At 53.7% G+C, this 17,522-nt stretch overlaps 1 protein-coding gene across 1 annotated transcript in view; it reads left to right on the top strand.

Moving 5' to 3' along the window:
- SLIT3 (slit guidance ligand 3) overlaps window positions 1-17,522 on the top strand; it is a 528,596-nt gene that overhangs the window by 432,585 nt on the left and 78,489 nt on the right. Inside the window, exons 11-12 of the mRNA XM_081135280.1 lie at window positions 3,815-3,886; window positions 7,541-7,612. Coding sequence (XP_080991406.1) covers window positions 3,815-3,886; window positions 7,541-7,612 — 144 coding nt within the window. The remainder of the gene's footprint in view (window positions 1-3,814; window positions 3,887-7,540; window positions 7,613-17,522) is intronic.

The raw sequence follows: 17,522 nt of genomic DNA, 5'->3' as shown, positions 1-17,522 counted from the left end.
CCCACCACTGGCAACACCATCCACACCACCCTTCCCCATCCTACGGCCCCTTGAGCACTGCTCTGTGAGTCACCCAGGCCTGGGCGCTCTGAAGGGGGGCCAGTAGGATTCAGAAATGGCCCATCCATTGCCGTCATAGATAGGAAGAATCTGGGAGGGAGACGCCTTTCCCTCTTCCAGGCTAAGAAATCATTTATTACAGCCCAGTAATCAAGATGATGCTTCTTCACTGTGCTTACTCTCCGGCCCCCTCAGAGGGATGAGAGAGGCAGGTGGAAATGCGCAAGGGCTGGCTGTTCGCTTCCCCTCCAGGCTGGTGCATCCGTTTCCCTGGGGGAGGAGGCGTACATTAAAGAGGTTAAGTGCCTGCTGACTCTTTTTATGTTAAAAATAAACATCCCAGCGAAGCAGTGGCATTGGTAGGCTTCACCCTCAGCTCTCAGGAAGCCAACTTCCCATCTCCCTGGAAAGCCAAACCAAACAAGCTCTTCTGCTGGTACAGTTCCAGGAGCAGCCCCGGCCTAATGAGGCAGCCTCCGCACCTTCTCTTCCCGCCCCTTGGCAGCGCTCCTGCGGAGGAGCTGTATAAATATAGGCCTTAATATTTAAAACCCTGGGCTATTAATCTCCTGGGCTCCCTGCTTCCCCAGCACACTCTCCACCACCACCACCACCCCCAATTCATTTTTAAAGCCCAGCTTGATGATGCAGCCAGATAGTAATTTCAGTGAGAAATGACAAGTTTAGCCACTGCCCCAACCTATATCTCTTGCATGATTTAAGTTGCGGCTCTAATTTTTTGTGAAGTCCAGGTAATTTAGAGCGTGGCTATGTGTTACTGTCCTTCCTTCCTCCCGCTGGGCTCGCCATGATCTGTGCATTCAAAATTCATAAGCTCTTCTCAGTCACGGCCTGGAAAGTGAATTTAATTTTTGATCACTTCTGTTGATATTTATTACGATGCCCCTTTTCTCCCGTCATGAATGGTGGCAGGGAAGAGAGACCTCGTAACATTTTTCCAGCTAGCAGGAGTCCAGAAACCCCTGCTCACGTGCGATGGCTTGGGAGAAGCCGGATCCCTGGAGAGAGTGGGTTTTACAGCCTTAAGCGTGGCTTCCTCCCAGGTGTACGTGACAAGTTTGTCTCTCGTCTCTAACAAAAGTAGGTTTCCCGTCAACTATGGATGAACCTCACATCCTTCTCTTGTCTCTAATAAGACAATGGTGAAGAAATGTCCCTGAATGGATGGCTTTGTCCCCACCTATTCCTAATGGTCAGCTTGGTATAATAGTATTTCTAGATAAAAACTAGTATCTGGGTAGAAAAGCCATTTTCAGGGAGAATCAGAGGCACTGGAGAGACCCCTCAGTCTTATGGGGTTGGGGACTAGTCCTGCTGACCCTGGGGACAAACCTGTTTTGTGCAGCCAGAACAGTATGTTGAGTTCCTCATTTGCACGATCTCAGGTAGAACAGAACTCCACAGGCCCCAGCACCTCCGTGTCACACACCTTTCTTTCCCCACTGACCCCGCTGGCCCTGGAATCTGCCGCTTCTGTCCTGAGCAGCCTGGAGAGACTACCCCGTCTCAGTCCCAGGAGACTGGGGTGAGTCTGAGACTGACCAGATTCTAACCCGCTGTGGCCTGAAGTATGACTCAGGAACCACCTGCAGGGAAATTACCTGGAAATTTGTAACATATGCAGATTTCTTACCCCAGCTCCCTAGCCAACCCAATCAGACTCTCTGTGGGTGCATTTTAATAAAAATACCCTGGTGAAGTTTTGAGGTTTGAGAACCACGGGTCAAGGGTGACCCAGCCACCCAGAGTCTGTCCTGGGACCACCCTGGTGTGGATCAGGAGGAGTCGAGCATGGAGACAGGTGGGCACCTGAGGCCTTTCCCAGGCTGCCTTATTGTATTGCCCTGGGCCTCTGCGTCCTGCTTCCATCATATGAGTGCAGGGCAGGCTCAAGGCGCCGGCTCTGGACCTAAACAGCTCAGTCCAGTCACCTGTGGCCCCAGGTTCTTCCCCTCACAGGGCTGCTGTCTCCTTCCCTCAGAGCTAAGAATTAAGGTGAAGTGACCACCTGGGTCAGTTTTCAGCTAGACAATTTCTTCTCCAATGTCCACTCCCCACCATCTCCAAAACCACAAGAGATCTCACCTGGTTCTGTAGAGGGCTGGGACGAAGTCTAGCTGGGGCCTGAAAACCAGGGGGCCCTCACAAGGCCAAGGCAGAGGGCTCCCCACTGACCACAGAACTTCCTCTGCACACTAAACATCTAAGTGCCTTGAGGGACATCCCAGGATCAGGCAAAAGATAAGCAACAGCAATAAAGCAGTAGCTCTCAGCAGTGGGATCTGAGCACAGACCTTGCCTGCCTGCCTGCCTGAAATACCTCGCTAGGCAGGGGTGCTGAAGGTGAGCCCGATTAGGATAATCCAGGGCATTTGCTTGTTAAGACCCTTAGACAGAAATGGAGCGCCGAAGAAAAGCCCCGGGTAAGCCGATGAGTTTGCAGGCGCGATCTGTGGATTTGTTAGGGGCCATCTCGCCCGCTCAAGGGATAAGCTCGACAGCTGTGCCCAAGAAGCCCAGCCCTCTGAAGTCTTTCAATGTGCAGGCTTTGGAGCAGGGAGGAGAGGAGCAGAGGCCCGGGCAAGGGAGGTCGCAGGCCCTGGGGAAGGCTATTAGAGGGAAGAGAGAGGCAGGCACAGGGGTGCGCTCCAGAGGCTGGGGGCTGGGCAGCCTGGCCCCGTGGGGAGTCTGCTTAGGTGCCCTTTCTTCCTCATATCCCCTCATCTGCTCCTCGTTGACCCGCCCAGACCCCAGCTCCCCCTCTTCTGCACAAAAGCAAAGGCCCGTTGATTTATTTTGTTAAAGAGAGAGAGGACTGGAGAGGTTCCTCGTCCCTGGAAATTGGAGCGTCTCCCCTTCCAGTGACAGGAGCCCAGAGGCCATCCCTGAGCCGGTGACGCTGAGAGCATGCCTTCCCCTCCGTGAAGAGCCACTAGCAAGAGCTAGAGGCCGGTGCTCAGAGGGCACGGGGATGCTGGAAAGTGGGCAGCCTCCCGGCTCCGAGGAGGCCCAGAGCCTCTCCACCAGCGAGGCCCGGTAGCCGCCTTCTCCCACAGCCTCCCTCTCGCTCAGTGTCCCAAAGCCTGGACGTCACCGCCCTGGGGCTGCTCCTGTGCAGAGAGCACAGCCAGCAACAAGTCCAGTCCCAGCGCCACCCACGGGAGCCTCAGGATGAGTTACTCACACGGCTGGAGGATGCACTGAGCCAGGCGGAGCCTTGAGTCCTGCTCAGAACCTCCTTGCAGGTCAAGGAGGAAAGGTCAGTGCGGAGGCGAAATGACTTAGGACTTTGGGGGAGAAAAGTAAGCGTTTGCTGAGGCATGAGGCAGAAGAGGATGCCTAGTGGCCCCCCCGGCCTGTGTTTGGGTGGGGCCAGTTTCTGCTTCGTTTACGCTGTGGTTGTTGGTAATGTGACCTAGACAAGGCCCCCCTCTGACTGGGTGCAGTTTCTGACTACAGAGCAAGGGCTCAGCGTGCAAAGCCACCTGTCAAAGTCCAGGTGCCGTGGGCGGGCGTTCTTCGAAAGCCAGGAAGGTGATAGGAATGCAGTGTATTTCATCACAAGCCGGTTGACTCAAATGGTCTCGAAGCCCCTTCTCTTGCTCTCTGAATCAACAAATTGGTTGAATAAATTATCACCATTTTGAATACCTGAAATGCTTGATTCACACTGAGGAATGTCCGTGTCACACCTCTGAGCCATGTTCTCAGACTCTCCCATTCATGTTTTTAGAGACATCAGCAAGAACCAGATATCAGACATCGCTCCAGATGCCTTCCAGGGTCTGAAATCGCTCACGTCACTGTAAGTGGGGAGAGTGTCGCCTGGAACGGTGAGGGGGAGCTCGGGAGGGGGGGAAATACATCCCTATTTTTCATGGGGCATTTATGAAGGCTTTATGTTCCCTTACACACTTGTGGCAGCCTGGTAGGAGAAACAAATATTTCTTCAGGGGAAATTGATCTTGGGGAATATTTCCACAACCCAAATGCATTATTTCTATTGATTAAGTGCCCAGCAGCCTTCCCAGTTATTGGCTTTTAATTCGAATGCATCTTCTACTCTAACCACACTCCCCCCTCCCACCTCACAGGCCTCCGCCGTGCTCTCTAGGGAGATGGGGGGAGAGAATCGTAACATACGTTTATCACCAGTGGGCCCATTTTCCCATGAACGTGGCCTTGTCCACGGAGGAGCTAATGCTCTCCCCCTGATTTTCGAACATTTTCCTCCAAACCAGCCTCATGGCCATTGTTTGAGGAGGCATCGGCCCCATCCTATAAGTCCTGCCTTTCTCTGACATTGAAACTCTAGGGCAGCCCATGGGGTGGAATTGAAGCCTTGCCTCTCAGTGGCTCAGAGGTCCACGGGCAGAGCTTTGTCCTGACTCTATCACTGACTCACCTTGTGGGGCAGGTGACAGTGATACCTTCCTGCCTGACACACATTTGATGGTGACAGTGAGCACAGCGACCAGAATAACTGGCGGTACTTATTGAGCACCTACTTTGTACCAGGTACTGTTCTAAGAGTCCTGCAAGTTTCCTCCTCACGGGAGGCCTTCAAGGTAGAATCTGTCCTCATCGACGAAAGTGGGGGATCTGAGTTCCACGTAGACCAGGGTTTTTATCCGTTTAAATCCTGGCTGAGTCTCTGGCATCTCCAACAGTACCTGGCCCATAGATACTGTACAAAAGAAATCTCGGTGAATAAATAAATGTGATTCACCCAAAGTCCTCAGTAACAAGTAGCAACGGCAGGATTTGGACCCAAGCAGTCGGACCCCGGAAACCACGATCCTCATGCTAAGCTGCCTCTGGAGATAATATGAAAAGTAAACAATAAGATACAGCAAAGGGATCACCGGGGGTATTACTTATGTCCTTCGGTGACCTGCCCGCCCGGGCAGGAATGAGGGTGCTCAGAGGCCGGCTGTCCACGCGTTGCCTCTGTTTGCCTCATTAACGAGGGGGCAGGTAAGAAACCACGTTCCCCCCACCTGGCCCTATCCCCCCGAGAACGGCAGGCGGAGGACAGGAAGTCCCCTGATTCAGCTGCGCCCCGCTGCTTGCAGAGTAAATTAGTTTCGTTTATCGGGTAGAACATCTGGCTGGGATATCAAAGACAGGATTGTGTGCGAGATTAGCGTCTGCTTATTGTGTTGAAGATCACAGACGAGAAGGGGGAGCGGCCGTCTGCCACCAGGATCCCATCCCTGCCCCCACCACCCTGCTCCCCTTGTCTGGTTTCTCTCTGCTGGCATTTAGAAACAGTCTGAAAACAGCAAGATGCTTCTGGTCTTGCAAGAAAAGAAATTCAAAATATGGTCACCAGCCGTGGAATTGGCTTGCCACTAGCCAATTCTGAAATATATGGGGCACTGTTTAAGTGGAGTGCCCTTTACCCCCAGTTTATGCATTCATCCATCCAGTGGTACCTTCTGGGTGCCGAGGAGTATTACAGGGACTGAGAATGTGGCCGTGACCTGGACAGGCAAGAGCCCTGGCCTCGTGGAGCTTGAAACACAAGCACACTCAGTCCAAGCTCAGGAGCGGCCAAGGTAAAGGGCAGAAACGCCGTCAGCCCATACCTGTTCATTCATTCTTTCAGCAGCATTGATCGCGCTGGACATCCTGTTCATTCTCAGCTCTGGGGACCCAGTGAGAGCAAGCCACGGGATGTCACCATGCACACAGCCTGTACTCAAGGGGGTTTGTTGGAGGGAGGCACAGAATGCTTCTAGAATAAATAAATACAGAGTGGGGCACAAGTTGGTTTACAGTCGTTCATATGGAAAATAATAGAAAAACTAATAAATAACATTACAAGAATGAACTCTGTGTTTTGCATGCTCACAACTGTAAACCTATTTATGCCCCCCCTGTATATAAGTGATATAACATGATATAATGAAAAGTGAGAAATAAATAAAAGTACGGGGACAAGTAGTGGAAAACATTAACCAAAATATTCAGAAGAAAATTCCCAAGGAAGAGATGCTGGAGCTCGAACCTGAATGGCATGCAGACAGCAGTCAGGAAAGGGCTGGGGGAAGGCCAGTGGGTCTACACCCAGGTGCCCCGAGGTGGACCCACAGCCCCCGTCAGCCTGTGGAGAGTGATTTGGACCCACTAGGCTTGGAGACATCCATACAGATGCATGATGGATGATGTGGGGACCCCCCCACCCCAGGCCCCTGGTCCCACCCCCCCACCAGCGTCTCCCATGGAGAAGCTCGGACGTCAGCTGAGCCGAGCGGACAGTGACATCCCTCCGTTTGACACAGTGAGCGGCGGGACATTAATATGAATTAGGAATGGGAGCCTGAGCATCATGCTGACTTTTATTTAGTCATTAATTTGCTGAAACATTCATGAAACACACCCGCAGGCTGAGCGAGGTGCCCACTCTTCCCTCCTGGTGGCGTCCAGAAGATGGGGCTTTGGCGTGTCTCTCCCGTTTACTGTCTCCACATCCAAACTCTTCACCTCCTCAGAGGCACACGGCGGCCTGAGTGGGGATTGAATATCGCATCCATCGGTGTGCTTCAGGGCCCAACAGGGAACTAAAAATAAACCCTCCTTAGCTAAGTTCCCTGCATCTCAGAGGAGGCTGGACCCAGAGACAGCACAGTCTGGGCCGTGGATGAGACCAGGAGGCCCGAGAGTCCTCGGTGCCCATGCTGAGGGCCAGCAGGAGCCACTGGGCACCAGGCTGGAGAGAAAGACCCAGCAGGTGCCTTCTCCAGGCTCCACACGTCACCAGAGCCCAGCCTGTGAACGGGAGATCCAGTGTGGGGGGCCAAAGAACCCAGAGGTCCTTGGTTCCTGGAGCTCAAAGGACAGGAAGAAGATCTGGAGGGTAGAAGATGCTGTCCCACCGAGCTAATGACCCCTTGTTCCCCCTTTTTTCCTGGGAGTCAGTCCTTGACTCAGCAATCTCTGAGCCATCTGGGTGGGACCCCAGACACCCAAAGCCCTGTCTAGATGGGTGACGGGAGGACTCAGCTAGGGAATTCCTCGGGTGCGATGGGATACTGAAAGGAGACGTCCTATAGGCTGGGCTCAGCCTGATCAATACTCACTAAAGATGAGAGGACACAGGGCCAGCCAGCCTCCCCCACATCTTATTTATTGCCCGGGTGTGAGTCACATTAGCGGCTCAGGGAGACACCACAAAGGGACCGTTTCTTCCTACTGTGGATCATTTATGGAGCTGAGCTGCCCAGGGGTGAAACAGCAGGGAGCCCTTTTCTCTTCACCTCCCGGACGGCCTGCCCCCTCCAGCCCCGGGGCACTAGCCTGCTCACTGGTGAGGAGAGGGGATGAGGCTGACCGGGGAAGGGGACACTCTGACAGGTGTCCTCCCCGGAGTTGGCCGAGGGGATGGCCTCCTACATGAGCGGGCCCCAGTGGCCCCGCGTCCATGGTGACCGCAGTCTTCTCCATTCCTTTCCAGGGTGCTCTATGGGAACAAGATCACCGAGATTGCCAAGGGGCTGTTTGACGGGCTGGTGTCCCTACAGCTGCTGTGAGTAGGAACTTTGTCACTGTTTGTGTCTCTGGGACTGTTTTCGGGCTGTGTCCTGCCAACTATGAGCCATGCTCTGTAGAGTCCTTCTTCTGACTTCATGCCCACCAAAAGGAAAAAAACAGACAAAAACTGAACTGTTCACCCCTTACCTCCATCACCTGATGTTGTTGGAAGGAGAGCCAGGAAGCTGGCAGAGGGAGGCCAAGGTCAGTAGGAACAAACCTAAATGATACAGTTCAGGAGCCTGGCCCCGGCGAGAGCAGGTGTGGGGGCTGGAAATTTAGCCAGAGTTGAATCCTACAAGGGGAGGCACCTTGCAGGCGTGTGCTAGGGATGGGGAACTAACACACCCCCACGCCAACTCCCAACACTAAAGCCGAACCCGAGCGGCAGGTGGACATGTGGCCTTGAGGACGGGAGGGCGGGTGAGATCATTAGCGAGGAGCACCGTCAGTCACCGGCGTGACTCTGTCTGGGTGAGATATGGCCGAGAGGGAAGAGTTTGTTTCATTTAAGGAAGATTTATTGCCTTGAATTTTAAGCTCTGGGATTATTTATTTGCATTTATTTCATTCTGGTTGTCTGAGCTTAAGTGTTTGAGGAGATAATTGGACACTGATGTGGAGAGGCAAGGAAAGGAATTTAGCTCATCCTATATTTTAAGATTTTATGATGGGGGACAGTCATCTCCAGTTTGTGAGTAGGCAGCTATAGCATCTACATGCACATTCTGTGGGTGTGGGTGTGGGTGTGGGTGTGGGAGCGTGTGTGTGCATGTGCACGTCCACATTGGCTCCATGTCTGCACCACGATGCCACTGGTATTAGGACTTGATCTCAAGTATCCTATGAGCAATGGAAAGTACCAAGGTGGAGAAAGTGGCACAGGGCATATGTGGTCTTGTGGCTCAGAGGGCTCCCAGCCCTCCAAAGAGCACAGGACATATGCTCACAGAGGTGTGCGTCCAAGTTCAGAGGAGTGTGTGCGTGTGTGTGCATGTGTGCGCGCTCGCATATGTGTGTGTCTTTTTCAAATCACCCTCAAGTCCCAGGCAATGAGGAAGGGGCGAGGGGCCTCCAGCCCCCATGCCGTTAAGCAGTGCTGCCGACCAGGAGGTCCAGCTGGGTCTCCCAGTGGGTGGGAGGCCAGGAGCAAGGATGGAGAGAGGGGGGCAGGGAGCTCGTCCCACCTGGTGGCGCCCAGGACTCGTCACGAAAGAGGAAGTGAGACTTCCCTCCGGCCTTTCCCTCCTCACTTCTCATATCCTATAAGGCTCAGCCGGACAGACCCTCTGCAGACAGCACAGCATGTGCGTCATGTCACAAGCGGATGCCCAGGTAGTGCCCAGCAGCACGTCCAGCAGAGTAGTCGTCTAGATGAAGAGAAGGGAAAGCCTGTGTCTTTCTCTCTGCCTCACCCCAGCCCTGTCTCCACGTCTATCTCACTGTGTGTGGGCATTTTCCTGTTCTGAGGTCCCAGCCCTGAGCGGGGCGTTAGGGCTGGTTGTTAGAAGGCCAGGCCAGGGCTCTGCAGTGAGCTGGGGGTTTCACAGGTGGTGTTCCCTGCTCGTGGCAAAGAACCTGTCAGTTACAACCGCCACCATGAGGCTAGTGAACTGCAGCTATTAGACCCTTGAAAGACGAATAACTAGTGGATTTGGGGGTGTTGTGTTCCACAGGGCTGGGGTTAGTAGCCTTTTACAATGTCCTTTTGCAACCTGTGTGTTTACTGTGAGGAGGAAAATCCCCTTGCACGCATGAGGGGCAAACATAGCGTGCATCCAGGTGCCGAGCACGGAGCAAAGACTCGATGAATGCACGTTTTTCAAAAAAGGAAACATTTCCCGGCTTGGAGCTGATAGCAGTCAGGGGTTAATAGACTTGCAGGACTTTGCATGGGCCGAGGAGGCAACTCCAGTTTCCCATCATTGTTTTAAGCAAATGGAATTGAAGAGGTGGGAGAAAAGACAAAGCGCCCCCCTCCCTCCTGGAGACCAGGAGTTGACACAACTCAGGCAGGCAGTTTCCAGAAAGGACCGTGAGTGGAACCGTCACTGGGCTCTGACCTGTTGTCGAGCGTTGGAAAGCAGGTCCTGATTAGATCTCATTTAGCGCTCAGCCCGCTGCAGATTGGATTTCTCCTCCTTAGACCAGAGACATTCTGATAAGAAGACTCTGATTAGAATACGCTGGCAGTCTAGGTAATTTCCTCTCCTTTCACTCCAAGGCTTTTTGAGAGAGGTTTGTGGTTTTTCTTCCCTCTCCCTCTGTCTCTCAAATTATTGGTGTATCACAAAGCCATGCCACCTTCCCCACAAGTTTTGATCTTGGATATTTCCTTGTTGGCACCTGTCACGGTGCTGCCAGTAATAAGGTGGGTACATTGTCGTTGGCTGCCCTGCCTGCCCTCCCCTCCCCCATTTCTCCAGACATTTCAGTCATCCCACCAAACTTGCCCGGCCTGGGACGCACACAACCCTCCTAAATCATTTTCAGAATAGCTGGTGTGTCGCCCTGTACTTGATCCTAAACAGCTTCGGTTCTTGCGGACATTCATCGTACGAATACACGTTCATTAGTTATCGCTAACAACCCTTGTTATATGCGGGGGATGCCAGGTAGTCTGTCAGCCTCAACAGGATGCTGGGAAGCAAGCCAAGGGCCCATGTGAACAGAAGTGTGCTCAGAGACTCCCCACTAAACTGCTGAGACCTGGAGACATCTCAGAATCCAAGATTAGGACAGGACATGCCACTGGCAAGTGCCCCCAACTCCAAGGATGGGAGCAGGTGGACGACCAGAGACTTGGCCTGTCCTCTCCTCCCAGCCCCCATCCACCCCTTCCTCGCCGGAATCTGGGGGGTGCCCTTGCTCCTCTCCATTTCTCTGCCACCCAGGCTCCTGGGCTCCTGGGACTTCATGGAGTTAGTGCTACTGGCTGCACAGCTGGCCGGAGCGCCCCCAGATCCCTCACCTGGGGGCTCCGAGGCCAGTCCTCCCTCTGGCAAGAAGACAGGCCCCTTCCTCTTCTGATGGGTGGCTGCAAGCTGCGCCGTGGCCGCCCCACCGCCACCAGGGGAGAGAGCGTCCTTGCAGCGCTCACCGATTGCGTGGCTGGCGTGCCTGGGAAGGCCACTCGAGTGGGGCCGGCAGCCACCTGAGGTGGAGGCTCTCACGTAAGCGCTGGCCACATCCAGTGCTAAGCTGGCTCCTGGAGGTCTAAACCAAACCAGCCTGTCTCAGGGCTGGAATAAGTTAAGGCAACCCAGGCACCTGTTGTTTGATTTTCTTGGAAGGCAGACAAGACCATTTGAGGATCTTGGGGTTTGCCAAGCAACATGCCAGTTACCGGGCAGTGAGCAAAACGTCACTCCCTACAAGTCACCCTCCCTCGCCAGCTGTTCCGCCGGTACTGCTACTGCTGCTGATAAACACGGCGCACGTTGACCGAACCCTCCATGTGCTCCAGGACCGGCGCCGAGGAATTTCACACGCACCAGCCCATCTCACTGTTACAGCAACACTAAGAGGAAGGCATTGTCGAAGGGCCCGCTTTACAGATGGGGAAAACTGAGGCACCGGAGAGCTAGGCAGCTTGGCAGTTGTCACTCAGCATCTAAGTAACTGACTGAGCACTGGGACCCAGGCACTCTGAGTCCGGCGTCCACACCAGAGACGTCTGCTTCAGACCCAGGCACGGGCAGGTCTGCAGGACCACGTTTGCAATACACGGAGCAAGAACTCTCACCAACTCAGTCAGCTCCTCTCACGATGCCTCAGTGCCCAGGGGACTTGCTCCGGCTCGTTGTCATCGCCCCACCGATGCTCGCCTCCAGCCCTGTGAGATGGCGACCGAGGAGCTGCGTGTTTTAAAAACCGGGAGAGGTGAGCTGCTGAGGATTCTCCCAGCAGTGGAAGCTTCACCCTCGAGGGAGGAGTTCCCTCTCGTGCACCTGCAGCTTCCTAAGGAGAGCCCTCGGGGAGACTGACTCTGGGGTCATTCCCTGCTTGGTCCTTGAGTGAATGGTTGACTCCTCTTAAAAGACTTAGTAGCAACCAGGTACCAGATAGGCAAGTGACCACCCCATTTGCTGTTGGGGGATGGAGGGAACAAGCCAGTCACCCTAGGTGAGGCTACTTGGTCACCTGAGAGCAGGTGACGGCTCCCCCTGCCTGGCTCCCAGAATCTCAGCTTCCCGTGGGCGCCTTAGGGAAGCCCAGTGGCTTGCGCCCTGCTCCCAGGGCCCTCCTGTGTCTGTGGAGCTGAAGGAGATCCTGTTTTTCAGACCGGCCACCCCATGGCATTGCTGCAGTTGCAATTTCCCTTGCATCAGGCGTCACCATGACAACCCGCGACCTGAGACCAGCAGTGCCATCATCATCAGGAGAGACATGAATAGTCGCCTTGCCCCTCGCTGGGACTAGTGAGCGTTTAGCATGACGTGGCCCAGACACCCATTCACAGCGCAGAGAGGATGTGGGCGGGGCGGGGTTCCTTGATCTCAGGGCACCAGATATCACCAGTTTTCTCCCCACGTCCGGCCTCAGGAAGTTGCTGAAGGTGAAAACGAATGCCCCGTATTTCATAGGGATGGATGAGAGCATGTTTGTTCTAAGGCAAGAGAGTGGCTCTTATTATAATTAATGGATTAAGAAATACAGGATGGCAGAGGGTTAATTCTAGAGAAATTGTTTTTATAAAAGAGGAAGACACATTAATGAGGGAGGTTTAACTCTATATCCTGCAGCTTTATCAGGAGTCCAGAGTAGCTCCCCTAATTGGTGTCCTCAATAATAGTTTATGCCTATGCGTAATGGCACTAAATACTGCCAGGGATACACAGAGAACTTTTTAAAAAATAACGAAGAGCCTTTGTAACAACCGTTTTTAAAAAATTATTCTACGGAAGGAGCTAGAGAAAGGGCTATGCCATGTGGTTGTTGGTACCATCTTTCCTCCTGTGTATCTGCATCTGAGTGTGTATGAAACAGAGAGTGACACCCAGCCTTGTGTTAGGAACAGGGGGCGCTATGAGGCCCTCGTGGCAGGAGCCTGGGCCCGCCTTCCATCCCCTGCTCTTTCCTGGAAGGGCTTCATCTGTTGTTTTCCAGGAAGGGGCTGCTATGCTCCCTCTTGGCACCAGTTTTCTGAGAAGACCCTATACTTCGGAGTTTGGCGTATACTTTTCACATTTCCAGACAAACAGCCTATCAGTAGGAGGAAGGAGGCCACTGTCTTCTGCAGACTACGGCAGCTGTGAGAATATAAACACCGCGGGAAAGATAGCTCTGGGCCACTGAATCCACATGTGGACCGCTAGAGTTGCCAAGGTGATTTTAATGCAATTCATCATCAACCTCACCCCAGATGTTTGTGTTTTCCAAGCCTAGCAGCCAAGGCCTGTGAGCCCCAGGGGAATTATCAATGAAAAGATCTGGGCCAAGGTCAGTAGCTAAAAATGGGGCCTCGGTGGTCCCTGCCTGTTGGCCTCTTTCGGAGACTGGCTGTGGTGGGCCCTCTTCACTGATCAGGGTGGACCTCACTTCCCTGGACCCTGAATGAATGAAGCCACAAGCTGTGCCAAGTGATTAAAGCTCTTGGGCTTTTCTGGCCCGGCCAGGCCCAGTCCCCCAGCAGAAAGACTAGAGTCAGAAGAGCCCTCCTCAGCCGAGACATGGGGCATTTCACTCCCCTCCAGCTCCAGCTCCATGGCTCCCGGTGGCTCCTGTTTCCTGCCTGGCGTTTCCTGCAGGCGGCAGCTCCTGGAAAGGATTATCTCTCGGCAGCATCGTGTGCTGGTTAGTCGATGGGCTGAGTGCTAATACCTCTTGACATGGAACATATGTGGAAGCCGAGAGAGCTCCGAGAAGGGGGTGGCGGAGAGCCACGCAGAGCTAGCGCTGGAAGTAAATTTAGAAGGTGACATGCGTGCGTTCCCATTCTCGGATGTGCCACTCGCCTTAATCTCCTCTGACAGGAGCATGGCTCTTTTGGTTTTGTTTTATTATGGAGACATTACTAAGTCAATGGGAGTGGCTACAAGGATGAAGCTCCACCCCTACCTTAAGCATTAGGTGATTCCCACGGTCCCTTAGGGAGAGTGGGGCTGAGCCTCAGGGTGGCTTAGTGGGCAGGAGTGAAGTCTGTGGACTAAGGCGGCATGGACCCAACTCTCGACCTAGCATTTTCTAATTGTGCAACTTTGGGCAAAGGCACTTACGCTCTCTGAGTCCAGAAGTGTCACCTGTCAGGTGGAGAGAACACTTACTTCACAGGGCTGTGCAGAGATTCAAGGAGTTAATATTTATAAGGTGCGTGGCTTGTGTGTGGCCACACAGAGCTTATTACCTGTTAGCTATGACCTAACGTGTTACCTGTCAGGCCATGTACCCAGGCTGTTCACCTGGCCTGATCTTCTCAGCCCCTCCTCCCTTTTGTTTATGTGACCTCTGAGGTTCCTTTGGGTAGTGGGCCTGGGTGCAGGTGTCCCCACAACACGGTCAGATCTGCTTCTGGGGAAATATTTATGAACACGATATGCCCCAACCTCATGACTCACTGAGTCCAACAGGAAGCAGATCAAGCTGGGATCCTGTCGGGGCGTCCAAGCATTGAGTTTTTGGACCAGGCAGCCTCTTGAACAAGGCAGGCTGGAGCATCCCTTCTTCCACGAGGGCTGCCGTCGTCTCTGCCTCACCGATGTCCCCTGGTCTGCCAGAGGAGACTGGGAATTCAGGGTGAGGGGAGCAGAGAGTATACCAGCTCCAAAATCAGCGCTTAGCCAGTGATCCCTGCCTTGTGCAGGAGCAAGCCATCAGCGAAGAGCCTGCCCCTCTGTGCCAATGGCGGTGTGGTGAGCAGCCCACCTCTGCCATCACCGTGCCAAGTCCTTCCTAAGGTGCCTCTACACGACCGAGAGGCAGGCAGAGTCTCCTAGACCCAGCCATACCCCCGTCCACCTGAAGCATGCTCAGGTGCAACCCAGAGCTAGCAAGAGCCACTCCCCGGAGACGGGAACACCCTCCGCCAGACAAGGAGAGGGAGTGTGGATTGTATGTGCTGCGTAAGAGATGAGTTGTGGAGTCAAGCAGGCTGGAGCGTCACTTACTGTTGGGTGGCCTCTGTCATGTCCGTCACCACTCCGACCCTCAGTTTCCTCCTCATGGTGTTGCTGACAGGGTGAGGGGAGACACGGCACGGAAAGTGCTTTGGGAAATGCCTGGCCCAGGGCTACACACCAGAGCTGTGGTCTCCAGAGATGACACTGCGTGATCATCGTCATTTCTCACCACGGCTCTGGGCCGGGGGGGGGGGGGGGGGGAGACCAGGGAAGATCGAGAGAGGAGGAGTGGGCCTGGGTCGGGGACTTCTTGTCAAACTGCTGAACCCCCTTTCAAACAGTTGTTTACTCTTTATTTGCAACATGATCGGGTGCTTTTTAAATTCCCCTCCAACTTGTCTGCATACCAGATAGCTCAGAGATCCATCCACAGAAGCCAGATGGAGTGGAGTAGCTGCCAGCCTTTTTCCAAAGGAGAGGGGACAGGGGACAGGCTGTCAGATCCTGCCAGTGCCGGGATCGGGGAGGCTGCCCCCGGCACCTCGATCTAGATACGCAGCTTAATGTTGTCTCTCCCTGCACCTCCGCGTCTTCTTTAGGGAGCCACGCATCCTGGGGGAGCAGAAGGGACCGGAGCCCATGCCCTTCGCGTTTCCTGGAGCTCCTGCTCCGCGCAGGCTGCCCCATGTTCTGTCGCGGTCTAGTGGTTCTGCCAGCCCGGGTGGTGTTGACGCCTCACATCTTTGTGATAACATCCCATGCTGAGAGATCTGGAAGCAATAGAGAACAAGAGAGCATCTGGATCAGAAAAGGAAGCCTTGATAGTTCTGAGGGGTGCAGAGGGGTGCCAGAGTGAGATGCAGTTTGATACCCTTTCAAGGCAGGTCAGTTGCCAGTCCTCTCTCCCCATGGCCATCCTTGACCAGTGTCCTGCATTCCCCACAACCAGGTCCTGCAATTGGGCTCATGCATCTGCACTGGGGTCTCAAATCTAAATGCCTACTCAGGCAAGATAGATAGAAGAGCGTGCAATAGGGAGTGGTGAGGATTGTGACAAAGAGCATATGTTCTGTCTAAAGGGGGCAGCCATTCCATAGCTGCCTCCAGTGGACCCAGCTTCTGAATCGTTTTTCAAGAGAAAATAGAAATCTGGTGTGTGTGCATGCCCATGTGCATGTGTGTATGCGTGTGTGTGTCAGAGAGAGAGGGAGAAATTTCTTGATTTTTAAAACACTGGGAGGACTGAATGAACATATTTACATGTGGAATGTTGCTATCTATTGTGGGGAGGATTCTTTTCTCGGGCAATCAGATTGGCACGTCTGGCCTGGCCTCTTTACTAGTGGTTCACTGTCAGAAGGCCCTGAGTATCAAGGTTTGGAATAAGTCTTTGACCACGTACTTTTTTTAAAACACAAACAAAGCAAAAAGTGTGTGTGAAAGGTCCCTTCAACCCTAACTCTTGGGTGCTTGGCCCTACGGGATCCTCTAGCTTCTCTCCCTATTTCTCTGCTCCATAGCATCCTCTTTGGAATGCCTAACATGGAGTGGCCTCAACTAAAATGTGACCTACAAAGCACAGGAATTCCTGGGGGGAAAGCTACAAAGGGGAGCGTGTGACCTCAGACAGACCCCCTGCCTGTGACTCTCAGCCTGTTTCCCCACCTGTGACTTGTGAGGCTGGCTCTGCCCACCTGCCCAGGTTATTGTTGGAATGCTAGGCCATCGGAAAGGCGCTCTGCAAAACACGAGACGTGTTCCAGCAGCGCGAGCTTGTTTCCATGGCGAGGCAGGAGGACATCTGTGTGAGCCCTGGGGACCCAGCCCATTATTAGCCAGATTAAACAGGCAGTTCTTCTTCCACTTGTCACTGCCACAGCTGCCTGCCTGCACGCGGGCCTGCAGCAAGGACAGGTGGCACCGAGGATTCAGCTGCGATGGCAGCCCCACTGCTACCAACCGAAGTCCCCCGGGACCCTGGCATCAAGGGCCTCTGGGGACAAGACTGTCTGTTCGGACCCCCGTGGGTCACTCCCCACGAGGGAAGCTCTGAGCCAGCCTTGAAAATAGGAGTTTTACGTTTAGCTGGTTAGTTCAGTTCCCCTCCCCTGCTTCCATTTAAAAGGGAGTAAGAGATGATTTTAAGCTAGTTTCGAGGGCACTCCTAGTCAGTCTGGGAAATGTGGGTGCTAAAGGGACCCAGATTTGCTGGACTTCCCAGCTCCATTCTGGAAAACTCTCCTGTAGCCCTCACAGCATCATCTGTGCTGGACCAGAGTTCCACTCAAGAAGCACGTTTCTGTGATGCTGGGGGCGGGGGGGGGGGGCGGGGAGGCTATGTATACGCATGCACGCAAGCCCACCTGTGGGGGGATGTCTTCTGAGAGGATGATCTGTAACTGTCATAAGATTACCAGCGGAACAAGTGATCCAAAAGAACTTTAGGGACTTTTTTGAATCAAAATTGGTCTTTGGTCAATCAACTAAAGCTTGAAAACAGTTGTGCCAAATTTTTTTTTATTCCTGGAATCTCTGCATTCTAAAGCAGAAAGCGACACGTGCGGGTGCCATCTCCAGTCCTCCTCCCAAGCATGGGTTTGAGGGAAGGCTCTGGATAGTGGCAGAGTGCGGCACAGCACCCATGGTGCCTGACACGCCAGTGCCCAGGCATCTTCTCCATCTCCATGGCCACAGGAATGCAAGTCCCTGTCTCTCTCTGCTCAGCAGCAGGAGCCCCAGGCTTCGAGGAGAGCGCCGGGGGCTCTGTGGCCTGTTCCCTGCAGGTGCAGCCCTGGGCCCACGGCGGATGACCAGGACCAGTGCGTCACCAGCCTCTCTTGTGCTTGC

This window comes from Miniopterus schreibersii (assembly GCF_964146895.1).
Source record: "Miniopterus schreibersii genome assembly, chromosome: 4".
NCBI lineage: Eukaryota > Metazoa > Chordata > Mammalia > Chiroptera > Miniopteridae > Miniopterus > Miniopterus schreibersii.
Note: the sequence above shows the minus strand (reverse complement) of the source record. Positions and strands in the feature narration are given on the sequence as shown.